Raw genomic sequence first — 14,712 nt, 5'->3', positions numbered from 1 at the left:
GGCCTGGCTGCCGCTCACCTGTCAGGGGCCTTGCTCTGCGGCCTGCCCTTCTGGCGGCTGCTGTCCAGGATGTGGTCGATAGCAGCGAGGGGACAGCTGGCCTGGGACAGGCCGTCCGAGATGCCTGAATAGGTGATTTCTTCATAAAGAGGGGCCGAGGGGATGGCCGGGGAGACAGCCCGGAGGCCGTTGAGCGCCTCGAGCAGCGAGATGGGCTCGTAGCCAGGTGGGACGCTGTCAGAGTTCTGTAGGGACAGGGTGCGTGAGGGGGCTCATGCCCAGGGACCACCTGCTCCCCAGACCCTCCTGATGACCTCCTGTCCACTCTGTCCTTTGGGGGATTTGAGACTCCCCCACCCTCAGAGGGTGGCCAAGAGCTCCCCGGCAGCACCGATGCCCTCCCTGCCTCAGCCATCAGCTCCAGCACGGGGCTGGATGCCCAAATACCCATGCTGGTGCCTGGGATGACGGGCACGAGGACATCTGCCAGGAGCCGCCCCAGCCCTGGCCTCAACCAGCCCCTCCCTGGCTTTCAGTCCCGCCTGGCCACAGGTGGAGAGTGAAGGGTTAGTGACAGACAGGAGCTGGGAGCAGGGGCAGAGCAAAGCCATGCCAGAGGCGAGAGACACGGTCAGGGGCGTCCTGGACCAGGGAGAGCTGAACTGTTGGGAGCTGTGCCCTGCCCGGGCCTCTGGGGGCTGACCTGCTCCAGGCGGTTCTAACGGGCACCCTGGCTAAGAGCCACTGTTCTTCCCTCACTGGGAGCAGACAGAATCAACAAGACTGAGGAAGAAGGAAAATGCCCAGGTTCCGGGGAACGGAAGTCAGACTGCGGGGCCCCTGCTCTGTCCCCACAAAACCAGGTTGAGGGGCAAAACGCTCGTCAGTGCTCCTTTCGGGAGACCCCGGCCTGCCTGACCGAGCTCCAGGAAGGAAGGGGAAAGTGAGATGGGTGCGGGGTGCCTGGAGACCACGGGGAGGTGGGGGGGAAATGGGGGAACGGGCATGGCCCGGGCACTGAGCCCAGGATGCTTTTCTGGACCTCTGTGTACCCCACATTTGCTCCCATACCTGTCTCCAAGTTAAGGGTAAATAACCACACAGAATCCCCTCACCCCTCTAGAAAGGAAAACACGCTCCGGGTGGCTCCGGAGTGGCCTCCACCTTCTACACCAACACCCACAGGGTTTTGGCTGGGTCTGCCCGGGCGACGGAGGCTCCAGGTGGTTGTGTGCTGGTCCCCCTGCCTGCTCCCTGGGGCACAAGGAAAGCCCAAGGAAACCAAAGAGCTCAGCCCAAGGAGCTCGAACCCGCAGGGTGAAGGAGCGGGACACGGGGCCGAGAAGCATGCGCGGGGCGCGATTGCAAAACGCAGCAGCGACGTTAGTTCCGCCTGCAACGTCCATTCCACTGCCAGCAAGAAAAAAAAGGGAAACGGCACGGGGGCCACGCGGGGCGGAGGCAAAGCTGAGGGGAGGGCGGCGGGGTCAGCGCGCCTGGCGTTTTGCCCACGGACCGAGAGCTTTTCTGGTTCCACAAACTCCCTGGGCAGGGAGGCCAGGACTGGGAGAGTGGAGCTGACAGGTTATATGAATCAGACACTAGCCTGGGGCGGAAACGATCTCCCCTACTTGTCGTGGGTTTAAAAATGAGGGCAGGGGCAAAAAAACGTAGCCGGAGGACCAGACACTTACTGTTTCCCTTTTAGGTTTCTTGCTGGCCAGGGAGGCGGGGTGCGGCTTTGATTTTTTAAAGGGACACTGTCAAGATAAAAATCATATGTTTTACAACCACCACCCCCATGTGGCCCTGGAGTGGGCTGGACAGGTCTCTCTGACCGGCTGTCCTCTTGCCACACCGTGGCCCAGAACTTCACAAGCTTCCAGTGGACGTGAATCTCAGGACTGTCCTAAGTGCGGGTTGACTCGGGTCTGGGTGGGCCATGTGTGCGTCTCAGCAGCTCCCAGGAGCTGTGCTGCTGGAGTGGGGAGGCTGTGGAGCCCAATCTCATTCCCACTGCCTGTCCCCCTGCAGTCTGGGTCACCTGGGGCAACAGATTTGGGCAAGGTGGACGTGAGGGCAGCTGAACGCTGCCTAATGCAGGCTGGGTGCAGGGCGGGGATCCTGAAGCCACCCTGGTCAAAGCCCCCCAGCCGGTGCCCAGGCACCGCTGCTAACTAATCACCAACGATGAACCCCTCAAGAAGGCTGGGGAGAAGAGTCAGCCCCAGACCCACCCACCCCACCATCATCTTTAGGGACTCGCTGGAGAGAACACCCATGGTGGCTCTTTCTGTCACTATGTGGAAGGAGCTCCGACAGGAACCTGGCAGGTAACGAGAAGCGTTTGCTTTTGCTCCGTGCAGAAAGGACGGCGGCTCCCTGGGTAGGTGCCAGCCCTTCTGGGGCATGTGGAGGTCAGAGCTGCCTGGTCACCCCTCGGACCCCGGCCGCCCAGCTCACTCAGCATAAGAGGGACAAACATGGAGGGACCTACTGGACCCTCAGCCACCAGAACACAAACAGGGAGGGGCAAAAACAAGTGACAATAAACCTAGCCACGCCTGAACATCGACCACTCCCTAGGTGAAACCCTCTCAGAGGCAAATCCCTCAGGGGCTGCTTCTCTCTCCACCAAAAACCTGAGCGCACACAGCGTTTCCGAATCAAAGCCAACATCAAAAGTGCTGGAGGGCGTGGTGCCAGGAGCCCCACGATGGCAGGGGCCTAGAGGGCCTGGGTTGACAGGGACCCCCAAGCCATGTTTCTCCTCTAGCTTCAAGACCATGTCAGATTTTAAAAGACAAACCCAAAATCTGGGTTTTAAGGGAAATTCCAGACTTTTAAACATTGACCCCATTTCAGAAACATTGCACCTGCTGCCAGGGAGGCCCATGGGGCCCAGGTCAAGGCCCTGATCAAGGGGGCTCGCGAGGAGCCTTCAAGAGCAAAGGCGGTGTCTATGAATGCCAGTCCTCAGGGCTCTGCTCCTCTTTTCTGTTTAGAGAGGCAGCAGAGCCTGGAAGAACCAACGGCTCCAAACAGCCACAGCTAAGAGCCAAGAAAGGGACTCAATCTGATAATGCGCGTGGCCAGTGGGGAGCAGGGGGCCTGAGACCCGGGCCCAGCCAGTCACCGTCCAACTCCCCCATTCTGCTCCCCGCCCACCATAGCCCCTGCCACCCATCCCCGTCTCTGTCTCTCCCTGTCTCTATCCCTCCCTGTGTCTCTCCACATCTCTGTCTCACCCTGTCTCTCCACATTTCTCTCCACGTCTCTCCGTCTCTCCACATCTGTCTCTGTCTCTTCCTATCCCTTCATCAGTCTCTCCCTTTCTCTCTCCACATCTCTCATCCTGTCTGTGTCTCTCCACATTTGTGTCTCTGCCTCTCCCTGTCTCTCTCCACCTCTCTCTCGCCCTGTCTCTGTGTTTCTCTGTGCATCTCTCTCCATGTCTCTGTCTCTCTTTGGGTCCTTGAAGCCAGGGTTCCACCTCCCTCGTGTCGCTGAAGCAGGGTCTGCCCTTAAGGTCCCCATTGAGGAAGGCTGGTGGGCCTGGAGCGTGGGAGGAGGGTCACCAGTGCCCCTTGCACAGCAGCTCATGGGGGAAACAGCATGGCTCATTCACTAAGAACCACGGGCTGGAGGCGGTGGCTCAGGCCTGTAATCCCAGCACTTTGGGAGGCTGAGGCAGGACTAGCACTTGAGCCCAAGAGTTCGAGACCAGCCTGGGCAACATGGAGAAACCCCACCTTACTAAAAATACAAAACATTAGCTGGGCGCGGTGGTACACGCCTGTGGTCACAGCGTCTTGGGAGGCTGAAGTGGGGGAACTGCTTGAGGCGGGGAGGTCGAGGCTGCAGTGAGCTGAGATTGCACCACTTTGGGCGCACACCAGCCTCGGTGACGGAGCGAGACCCTGTCTCAAAAAGAAAAAAAAAAAAGCACCTGGCTCCACCAAGACCTCGACCACGCTCAGCCCTGTCGCAGGCTCTGGGTACTGACAGCAGCAGCACTGTTCCCAGCAGCGGCACCCCAGGGCCCAGCCTGGCCACCCCCTTCATGCCTCACAGCCATCCATGGGGACCACGCCTGCCCACTGGACAGAAGAGAACACAGGGCTTCTGGCTGGACCGTCTGGGCCTTGCGCCTGGCGCAGGCACTCATGCCCATCTCCCGCCCATCCCGCAGGCAGGAGGCGGCACTTACAGAGTGCTCATCATGCTCCAGGCTCTGGGCCAGGACGGGGCTGAAGGACACGGGGGACAGGGCTCCTGGCTTCTTCCGCACCGCCCGGATCTGCAGGAGGGCCCGGAAAGCTGCGGCAGAAGGAGGGCTCAGATCAGGCCCAGGCGACACACCCAGCCCCGAGCGGACCCTCCAAGCCCCAGGGACCGACACCCCCCCCACACACCATAGGGGTCCTAGGGCGATCCCGTTTCCAGATCACAACAGTCTTTTTTTTCTTTTAGTTTTAAGGAGCAGGAATTTAATAGGCAGGAAAGATGGGGGAAGAAAGATGCAGCTCCCCTGTACAGAAATAGAGGGAGGGGGCGCTCCAAAGACGAGAGACAGAACTCCCGCAAACACAGTATTAATGAAATGGCCCCGGGCAGGAGACACAGCAAGGCCACGCAGTGCTGCCCAAGGCGGGGCTCCAGAGGGTGTTTCCAAGAGGCTGGTGGCCAAGACGCCCAAAGCGTCACAGCCCTGAAGCTCCAGGCTGCACCCGGTACAGGACGTGGCTGCAAATCAGCGGCCCCGGCTGAGCCCAGAGGAGCTCTTGGCTGTAGGACAGGATGGCAGGCGGGGGACATCACACTGGGGAAGCTGAGGTGGGGATGTCATGCTGCGGAAACTGAGGCAAGAACATCATGCTGAGGAAGCTGAAGTGGGGAGTCACGCTGGGGAAACTGAGGCAAGAACATCACGCTGGGGAAGCTGAGGGGCACAGACAGCAGCCACTGGGAGCAGAGAAGATAAACCAGGACCTAGGATGCCCCGTCATCCGACGGTGCCAGTCCTGCTCACACAAGGGCCCCACAGGCCGCTGCAGAATGTTCCTGAGACACCTTTAGTTACATGTGCAGGCCAGGAAACCGAACCACCAAACCACCAAACCAAACCAGCCACCTCCAACAAACCAACACAGGGGAGAGCATCTGCCATCAGCCCAGGGACAGGGCCTCGAACCTCCTCTGTGTCGATTTCTACTGAGAACAGCAGGCTCTGCCCTTGGCCGCCTGTGAGGGGCACCTCTACTGCCACGTCCTTGAGGCTCAAAGCCACACGGGAGCTCTGAACTCGAGTCTGATGGCCCCGACCCACCGACCCCACACACCTGAAGATTCCAGAGTTGGACTCGGTTCAGGGCACCCTCCCTGGAAAGCAGCCCTGCTGTATCTCCAGCCACACAGCCTCCCTGAGGCTCAGTCCTCAACACTGCCTGCCTCCTGGGCAGGCACAGAGAACCTTCCTAGACAGCCCACCCCTGCCCCCACTTCCTGGTCCCTGCCCCTGCAACTCTGTGGCTTTCAGACAGGAGAGGCCGACAGACGGCCTGGGCCAGTCCTCCCTGCTACAGGATCTGCCACAGGCTGGGCGGCCGGCCTCTCCCTCCAGGCCCCAGCAGCCTCTTCACTTACTCCTCGGATCTGGACACATCCAGTGACCCCATGGCCTGACTGCACAGACCAGCATCCTCGCACAGCCCCACGCCCGGCTTGGAGGTCTGCTGGCCTACTAAGCACATGTGTCCTGCAGCTGCGCAGGCAAATCCCCAACTACGCCCTGGCCCCACTGCCAGGACCCAGGCCAGGGATCCCAGGATCCAGGGCAAGTGCCTGCCAGTGGGATGTGCACTTTGACCTGGTGGTTTTTCACCCTGAGAACATTCAGGTTGTTCCCTCTACTGGAAGACACTCAGAACGGGGCCCTACGAGACAGCTTTTCACTGAGGAAATGTCTGGAATGCTCTAGAAAACCCAATTTAATTCCTTGGTCAATTTTCTACCCAGCATACTTTGTTTTCACCTCACTATAATTTTTTTTTTTTTTTTTTTTTTTTGGAAACAGGGTCTTCCCCTGTCTCTCAGGCAGGAGTGCAGTGGTGGCACAATCACAGCTCAATGCAGCCTCAACCTCCCAGGCTCAGCCGATCCTCCTGCCTCAGCCTTCCAAGTCACTGGGACTACAGCCAACACATCTGGCTAATTTTTAACTTTTTGTACAGATGGGGTTTCGCCATGTTGCCCAGGCTGGTCTCGAACTCTTGGGCTCAAGCGATTCTCCTGCCTTGACCTCCCAAAGTGCTGGAATTATAGGTGTGATCTGCAACCAGCGCTACGCTAAAAGTTTATCGAAATATTTTCTATTTCACCTTTAAAATAAAGATCTGAGCTGGCCATGGTGGCTCATGCCCATAATCCCAACACTTTAGGAGGCAGGAGGACCACTTAAGCCCAAGAGTTCGAGACCAGCCTGGGCAACATAACAAGACTCTGTCTCTACAAAAAAAATTTAAAAACAAGGCCGGGCCCTGTGGCTCTGCCTGTAATCCCAGCACTTTGGGAGGCCAAGGCAGGCAGATCACTTGAGGTCAGGAGCTCCAGACCAGCCTGGGCAACAATGTAAAACCCCATCTCTACTAAAAATACACAAAATAGCCGGGCATGGTGGCACATGCCTGTAATCCCAGCTACTCAGGAGGCTGAGTCACAAGAATCATTTGAACCTGGGAGGCGGAGGTTACAGTGAGCCAAAATCCTGCCACTGTACTCCAGCCTGGGCAACAGAGTTAAGACTCTGTCTCAAAATAAATAAATAAATAAATAAATAAAAGTAAGTAAGTGATTAAAAAGCAGTGGCTCACGCCTGTAATCCCAGCACTTTGGGAGGCCAAGGCGGGCAGATCACGAGGTCAGGAGTTCAAGACCACCCTGACCAACATGGTGAAACCTCATCTCTACTTAAAACACAAAAATTAGCCAGGCGTGGTGGTGCAGGGCTGTAATCCCAGCTACTCAGGAGGCTGAGGCAGGAGAATCGCTTGAACTCAGGAGGCGGAGGTTGCAGTAAGCCGAGATTGCAACACAGCACTCCAGCCTGGGTAACAGAGCGAGACTCTATCTCAAAAAAATAAAATAAAATAAAATAGCCAGGCGTGGTGGCTCACGCCTGTAACACCAGCACTTTGAGAGGCTGAGGCAGGCAGATTACTTGAGGCCAGGAGTTCAAGACCAGCCTGGCCAACATGGCAAAACCCCATCTCTACTAAAAGTAAAATATTAGCTGGCCGTGGTGGCGGTTGCCTGCAATCCCAGCTACTAGGGAGGCTGACACAGGAGAATTGCTTGAACTCAGGAGGCAGAGGTTATAGTAAGCCAAGAACTCGCTACTGAACTCCAGCCTGGGCGACAGCGTGAAACTGTCTCAAACAAAAAATAATAAAAATAAAATAAGAATAAAGATTTCATTCACTGATCAATTTTTGTTCAGTTCATCTGCCCTGGAGTGCCTCTGTAGCCCTTTGTTCTGCAAGCCTTGTCTGGCTGGAGGCAGACGTGAAGATCTGAATGCCCTGTGCTAGCGTCCCTGCCAGCTCTCATGGTGATTGACTCCGACAGCCAACACGCCCACGTTCAGCACAGACTGGAAGAATGACGACTCTTCTTTCTTAGCCATCAAGGGACCTGTGGCCCCCTAGCCCAGGACCACCGTGGTGTGGCCAGTCCCTAATTTCCAGAACCTTCCACAGAACAGCCGGCCGGGGAACTCACGCAGCCGGCAGATGGGGCAGTTGTTGGCCTGGTAGCGCAGCGTGTCAGCGCAGGAGGTACAGAGGCACAGGTGGCGGCAGGGCAGGATCAGCGTGTCCCGCAGGTCGGACAGGCACACCACACACTCATTGCTGTTGTCGCTGTTCTCGTCATCCGAGGGCTGCTGGGACAAGGGCTTGTGGGTCAGCAGCCTCCGAAAGGCCAGAGGAGGGCTCCTGCTTCCTGTCCCCAGCTGTCCCACCCCACTCCACCCTGCCCTGGGGGCTGTCATGACAAAGAGAAGTCCCGAGGGGAGGGGGAGGTTGCCCCAGAGCAGAATCACCAGGCTCAAATCCAGTGCAAACTCAGCACCTGGCAGGGGGATGGTCTGTGCCCCTCACCCACCCAAATCATGAGAACATGGTCTCTTTCTGTTCTTCAGACCCAAAGAAAAAATGTGGAAGAGATGTACCTAAGAAACACATCTTCCTGAGGGTCAGGGTACCCGTATCTTTGGTTTAAAAAAACCAAGTTAATGGTCAGGCACGGTGGCTCACGCCTGTAATCCCAGCACTTTGGGAGGCTGAGGCGGGCAGATCACGAGGTCAGGAGATCGAGACCATCCTGGCTAACATAGTGAAACCCTGTCTCCACTAAAAATACAAAAAATTAGCCAGGCATGGTGGCACGCGCTTGTAGTTCCAGCTACTCAGGAGGCTGAGGCAGGAGAATAGCGTGAACCCAGGAGGTGGAGCTTGCAGTGAGCCAAGATCGCTGCCACTGCACTCCAGCCTGGGTGACAGAGCGAGACTCCGTCTCAAAACAAACAAAGAAACAAACAAACAAAAAACAAAAAACAAGTTAATATGTTAGAAATATTTTCATTAATGGCAGCAGCTACCAGAAACCACATTGGCAACTGGACCAAGAGAAAGCCAAAAATCTAAAACAGGTGTCCACAAACTAAGCCTGCGGCCTCTTTCTATAAATAAAATCTTACTGGAACACCGCCACACCCACTCATTTTCATACTGTCCCCACTGCTCCTGTTGTAATGGCAGCGTGGAGTCAGTGCAACAGAGACCATATGCTCGGGCGGCTGAAAACATTCCCTCTCTGGCCCTTTTCTCCAAGTGGGCCGCCCCTGGTATGAAACGTGAATGCACTGACTGCCCTGGGCTGAGGCGAGGCCCGGTCAGGTGCTCGGCTCCCGCCACGTGGAGCTGCTCCAGTTGTCCTGGGCCCAGATGCCATAATGAAGCGGGCCTGTGAGACTTTCCAAGAGATCTTAAGAGGCAGGAGTTTCACTCATGTCAGTGTGCCTTTAAACAAGTTCATCGACCAGGCGTGGTGGCTCAGGCCTGAAATCCCAGCACTTTGAGAGGCTGGGGTGGGCAGATCACTTGAGATCAGAAGTTCGAGACCAGCCTGGCCAACATAGTGAAACCCCATCTCTACTAAAAATACAAAAATTAAAAATTAGGCCGGGCGCGGTGGTTCACACCTGTAATCTCAGCACTTTGGGAGGCCAAGGGTGGATCACAAGGTCAGGAGATCAAGACCATCCTGGCCAACATGGTGAAATCCCATCTCTACTAAAATACAAAAAATTAGCCGGGTGTGGTGGTGCGCACCTGTGGTCCCAGCTACTCGGGAGGCTGAGGCAGGAGAATCGCTTGAACCCGGGAGGCAGAGGCCACAGTGAGCCGAGATCTCCTTGCTGCATTACAGCCTGGGCGGCAGAGTGAGACTGACTCAAAAAACAAAAACAAAAACGAAAAAACTAATTTCATCTCCTGCTACATTCCCCGGCTGGGGTACACCACGGCTTATTTGTCAGGCACCAGGGCTGGTTCTATGGACATCTAGAATGAGCATCCCTCCCCCAGGAGCTGCAGGGACGTGCTGTCCTGTGGGGAGGCGGGCAGGAGCCGGGCAGCAGGGTGCCACACAGCTAAGCCTGGAGGGTGAGACACTGGCCCCCATTCCTGGGCTGCCCTGGGGAACCTGGATGGCAATTTACATAACAAGCCAGTGAATTTGCTGGGGAAAGGACAAAATGCTCCCTAAACTGTTAGCTTTAAAAAAAAAAATTAAGGAAAAATGATGGCGTCTAGCAGTCTAGGACTCCAGGGGAAGGCATGGAAGGGAACCGGCACGCGTTGCTGTCCCCGGCTGCTCCCGGTGTGGGCTTCTGTAATGGCAGAGGGAAACCTCACCCAGGTACACACCTTGGTCTCCTGGTTGTTCTTGTTCTCGATGCCGTAGATCTCCTGCAGGAGGTAGCTGACCCGGTCCACCTGGAGAGCAGAGAGGGGCTCACTGGGCCCTCGCCAACTGTCATGTGAGGGCTCTCCATACCCACCTGGCCTAGCCCTGCCTCCAAGGTGCCAGGCTTCCATCCCAGGGGTCCATCCAGCTCAACCCCTGGGGGCCAGGACAGGGGCAGGGAAAACCTGCTGCTTTGCCCCTACCCAACCAGCAGCACCTGTAACAGGGCTGGAACCGGTGGCTCTCCCCATCACTGGGGGCCTGGAGCCAACCCACAGGCCCAACCACCACCCCCTGACCACCTCACCACCCCCAACACCACTTGGCTCCACCATCACCAGCCCCACGAGGTCAGCAGGAGCTGACGCCTGAAGGCAACAGACAGCAGCCTAAGTGCTCACTGCTTTCCAGACCCTCCTTCCACAAGATGTGAAGCCTCTCTGGTTTCAAAGACACCAAAGCAATGTCTCCAAGCTGATTCTGTCCTGCCACCCACTCGCAACCCAAAAGCCTCGCGCTGACCACATTACAAAGCGGTTTGTGCTGCTGGGTTTCCCAGAGACCATGGGCCAGGAGCACCACTCCAGGGAGCCCGGGGCCTGCTGGTCAGCTATCTCAACACAAGGCCCTGCCCATCACCGGGGTCTCCTGTTCCCCTGGTACCTGCAGGGACCTGGACCTGCTAGAGTTTGCTCCATCTCTCTTTTGTTTATTGTGATTTACATTTTAAATAGAGACAGGGTCTTGCTACATTGCCCAGGCTGGTCTCGAATCCCCAAGCTCAAGCAATCCTCCTGCCTCCACCTCCCATAGTGCTGGGATCATAGGCATGAACCACTGCGCCTGGACCACCTCTCTTCTAAAAAGCTAACAGATGGCCGGGTGCAGTGGCTTACACCTATAATCCCAGCACTTTAGTAGGAGGCCGAGGCTGGTGGATCACTTGAGGCCAGGAGTTTGAGACCAGCTTGGTCAACATGGCAAAACCTCATCTCTACAAAAAACACAAAAATTAGCCAGGTATGGTGGCGCGTGCCTGTAGTCCCAGCTACTGTGGATGCTGAGGCAGAAGAATCGCTTGAACCCAGGAGGTGGAGGCTACAGTAAGCTGGGATCATGCCACTGCACTCCAGCCTCGGTGACAGAGTGAGACTCCATCTCAAAAATACAAAACAAAACAAAACAAATTAACCAACTGTGGTGGCGCACATCTGTAGTCCCAGCTACTCGAGAGGCTGAGGCACAAGAAATCACGTGAACTTGGGAGACGGAGGTTGAAGTGACCTGAGATCGCGTCACTGCATTCCAGCCTGGGTGACAGAGCGAGACTCTGTCTTGTCTCAATAAAATAAAATTTAAATTTAAATTAAATTAAATATAAAAAAAATTAAAAACTAACAAAAATCATTCCCAAGTGGTGGCTTGAAACAGGTCTTATGCGCCCCAACAGTGCACACGGAGTAACTGTTAGCCGCAGCCTAGGACATCTCATTAGCAAGATCTAATACCGCTGTTTAGGGCACCCCATCCGCTAAATTCTCGGTGCCTACATGTGAGGCCACCAGGAATAACACTTCCCAGTGCAGCATCCCAGGATTGCTGACCCCAGAGAACAGATGTACTGCTCTATAGCTCCGTTGATTCTAGGCTATTTAATCCTTCAAGTATTGATGAAGTCAAGCTAAGTCTCTGTCCACTACTGACATATTGGACAATTTATAAGGAAGAGGAGAAGGAGCTGCAGACTTTGTTTCTGGTCTCGTTCCTTCCTTTTCCATCCACCCATTCATTCAGCAAATATTTACTTAACACTATGTTCCAGACACAATGGCTCAAACTGGACAGAACTCAAGGCCTGCAAGAGTCCCTGTACACGGCGGGCACGCAAAACACATATGCATACCCAAGACAGGGACCCATCGTCCCAGAGCTTAGAGCTCTACAGGGAAGTCAACAGGCTCTTGCACAGCTTTTTTTTTTTTTTTTTTTTTTTGACAGAGTCTTACTCTGTCACCCAGGCTGGAGTGCAGTGGCATGATCTCAGCTCACTGCAACCTCCACCTCCTGGGTTCAAGCGATTCTCCTACCTCATCCTCCTGAGTAGCTGAGATTACAGGCATGTGTTATTGTACCCAGTTAATTTTTTTATTTTTAGTAGAGATGGGGTCTCACCATGTTGGCCAAGCTGATATCAAACTCCTGGGCTCAGGTGATCTGCCCACCTCGGCCTCCCGAAGTGCTGGGATTACAGGCATTAGCCACTGCGCCCAGCCCCTGCACAGTTATTTCAAAGGCAGCAGCAAGGGTGGCCTAGGAAGACCAGTGCATGAAGACTACTGAAGAGTGTGCATGAGTGTCTATTTATATATGAGTGTGTGTGAGTACATGTGTGTCTGTACATGTGTATGAGTGTGTGTCTATGTGAGTGTATGCGTGTGTCTTTGTATATGTGCGTGATTGTATGAGTGCGTCTATGTATGTGTGCAAGTGACTGTCAGTGTGTATGTATGTGTGTGAGTGAATGTATGTATACGTGTATGAGTATACATGCGAGTGTGTGTGAGTATATGTGTGGGTATGTGTATGAGTGTGTGTCTATGTATACGTGTGTGTGTGTGTATCAATGTCTATGTATGTGTGTGAATGTGTGTGTGTATGAGTATGTGTCTATGTATACGTGTCTGAGTGTGAGTGTATGTGTATGAGTGTGTGTCTATGTATGTGTGTGACTGAGTGTGAGTGTCTGTGTGTGACCATGTGTGCATCTGAATGTGTCTATGATTGTGAGTGTATGTGTGTATGTGTCTATGTATGAGTCTGCAAGTGTATGAGTGTTTATGTGTATGAGTGTGTTTATGCGTGTGTCTGTGTGTGTGTGTGTCTATGTGAATGTGAGTGTGTGATGGTATGTATGAGTGTCTATATGTGCAAGTGCATGTGTCTATGTATGAGTGTGAGTATATGTGCGTGTGTACAAGTGTGAGTATATGTGCGTATGAGTGTGAGTATATGTGCGTGTGTATGAGTGTGAGTATATGTGCGTGTGTATGAGTGTGCGTGAGTGATTATATATGTGCGTGTGTATGAGTGTGAGTATATGTCTGTGTATGAGTGCATGTGAGTGATTATATGTGTGTGTTTTAATTCAAACAGGTCGTATTTCCTCTGATGACTTACAATTTGCTTCTGCTTTAAAGGCTTCACAGAGAAGCTGCCGTCCATGTGCTGCAGGGGAGAAAGACAAAGAGGTTAAGGCGGTCAAAGTGGCGCCTCTGAGCACCCCTGCGTGGCCGCCTGGGTTGGCCACCCTGCCCCAGCCAATCCATGCCCACAGCTGGAAAAAGAAAAGAAAAAAAAAAAAAAAAAAAAGGATGGGGCCACTTGAAAACTAAAGAGCCAAGATTTCTCAAAACATGGCCCCCAGGCCTGGCTGTGAAACTATCTGAGGCCTCCTAAACATACAGCCCCGGGACCCTCTGCTGACCCACAGAACCCAACTCTCCTTGGTTGGTCTCAAGCACACTCAAGCTGAAGGCCGATCAGCCAAGTTCAGATGATGGACAAGGGCCTCCTGCACACCGAGAAGTAGCACCTGGCAGCAAAAATCAAGACAGACAAAACAGGTTCCTGCTCTCCCAGGGCCCGGCTGAGTTAGAAAGACAGAGCGGGAGCACGCACAGTGGTGCACACACAGGGAACTGCAGAGCTCTAAAAACGCAGGAACAAAATAGAACAAGCACACCCGACGGTATCCAGGGAAACACACCGCCGCTCAGAGTTCAACAAGGTTAATTACGGCTTGAGATCCGAGACCTGGCAACAACACTCATTATCCCTTCTCAGTCAACCACCATCAGCACTCAGAATTTTCCAGTGAGGCTGGCGAGTTCTAACAGAAATTTCCACAATGTTGGACTCCAAAAATAAAGCAGTTTCCCACTGGGTTTTGTACTTCAAGCACAGAATAGACCATTTTGCCAGAGATGGCCCATCTGCCTCTGCCAGAGGGCGCAGATGTGTCAATAGTCACCGTGGCTTCTGACGAGGCCGGGCTGGGGAGAGCAGCTGGGGAGTCCAGTACTAAAAAGGCAGAAGGCTACCCTCTGCCCAGAGCCCTTGCGTCACCACAGTCTGTGGTCCTGGACCCGGGAGAGAACAGACCCAGCCTCGCCACAGAACACACAGACGACAGGGTCCTCTACCCAGCTCACAGAACCCCCGACCCTGGGGTGCTCTAGAAAGACCCAGATCACAGGGAAGAGCTGGACTCTGCACTTAGAGCTCTCAGGGGCTGCGGCCACACATGGGGCTGGAGGTGAGTGGAGAGCCTGGGCTAGGCAGGACCCAGAGGCAGCGTGAAGCCCGCAGCAGGCAGGCTGGGCCTTGTCTCACGGGATCCTTTCCGCCCCCGACTCCTGGGCCGCAGCATGGTGCCACGCAGACCTGCAACGGCAGGGTGCTGATGAATGTCAGTGCACACTGGGGGCGGGTCCACCAAGGCACGAAGACAATATCAAACAAGGGTGCGTCCCACCACCTCCGCCAAGTTCTCAGCAGAAACCCATGCCAGGTGGGCAGCAGCCCCTCATCCATCCTGCCAGTGTTCCGAGTGTCTACTCCGTGCCAGGCATCAAACTCAGCTCTGGGGATGCCACGACACCCAAGAGGACAGTGCTACCCTCG

The 14,712-nt window shown here is 54.8% G+C and overlaps 1 protein-coding gene across 32 annotated transcripts in view; it reads right to left on the bottom strand.

Annotated features, from left to right (window-relative positions):
- Positions 1 to 14,712, bottom strand: part of MGRN1 (mahogunin ring finger 1) — a 63,944-nt gene that overhangs the window by 9,015 nt on the left and 40,217 nt on the right. For 12 of the 32 annotated variants that reach the window (XM_024233517.3, XM_063717556.1, XM_009250436.4 and 9 more), the window contains exons 8-13: positions 13,207 to 13,254; positions 9,990 to 10,058; positions 7,780 to 7,939; positions 4,211 to 4,320; positions 1,695 to 1,760; positions 19 to 245 (exon numbers count right to left, since the gene is read on the bottom strand). In XM_024233517.3, coding sequence (XP_024089285.1) covers positions 19 to 245; positions 1,695 to 1,760; positions 4,211 to 4,320; positions 7,780 to 7,939; positions 9,990 to 10,058; positions 13,207 to 13,254 — 680 coding nt within the window. Of the gene's footprint in view, positions 1 to 18; positions 246 to 1,694; positions 1,761 to 4,210; positions 4,321 to 7,779; positions 7,943 to 9,989; positions 10,059 to 13,206; positions 13,255 to 14,712 lie in introns of all 32 variants that reach the window. The other 20 variants (XM_024233515.3, XM_024233516.3, XM_063717555.1 and 17 more) reach the window with 3 other exon arrangements.

Source organism: Pongo abelii, chromosome 18 (genome assembly GCF_028885655.2).
Source record: "Pongo abelii isolate AG06213 chromosome 18, NHGRI_mPonAbe1-v2.0_pri, whole genome shotgun sequence".
NCBI classification, from domain to species: Eukaryota; Metazoa; Chordata; class Mammalia; order Primates; family Hominidae; genus Pongo; species Pongo abelii.
This window is presented reverse-complemented; position numbering and strand designations above follow the sequence as displayed.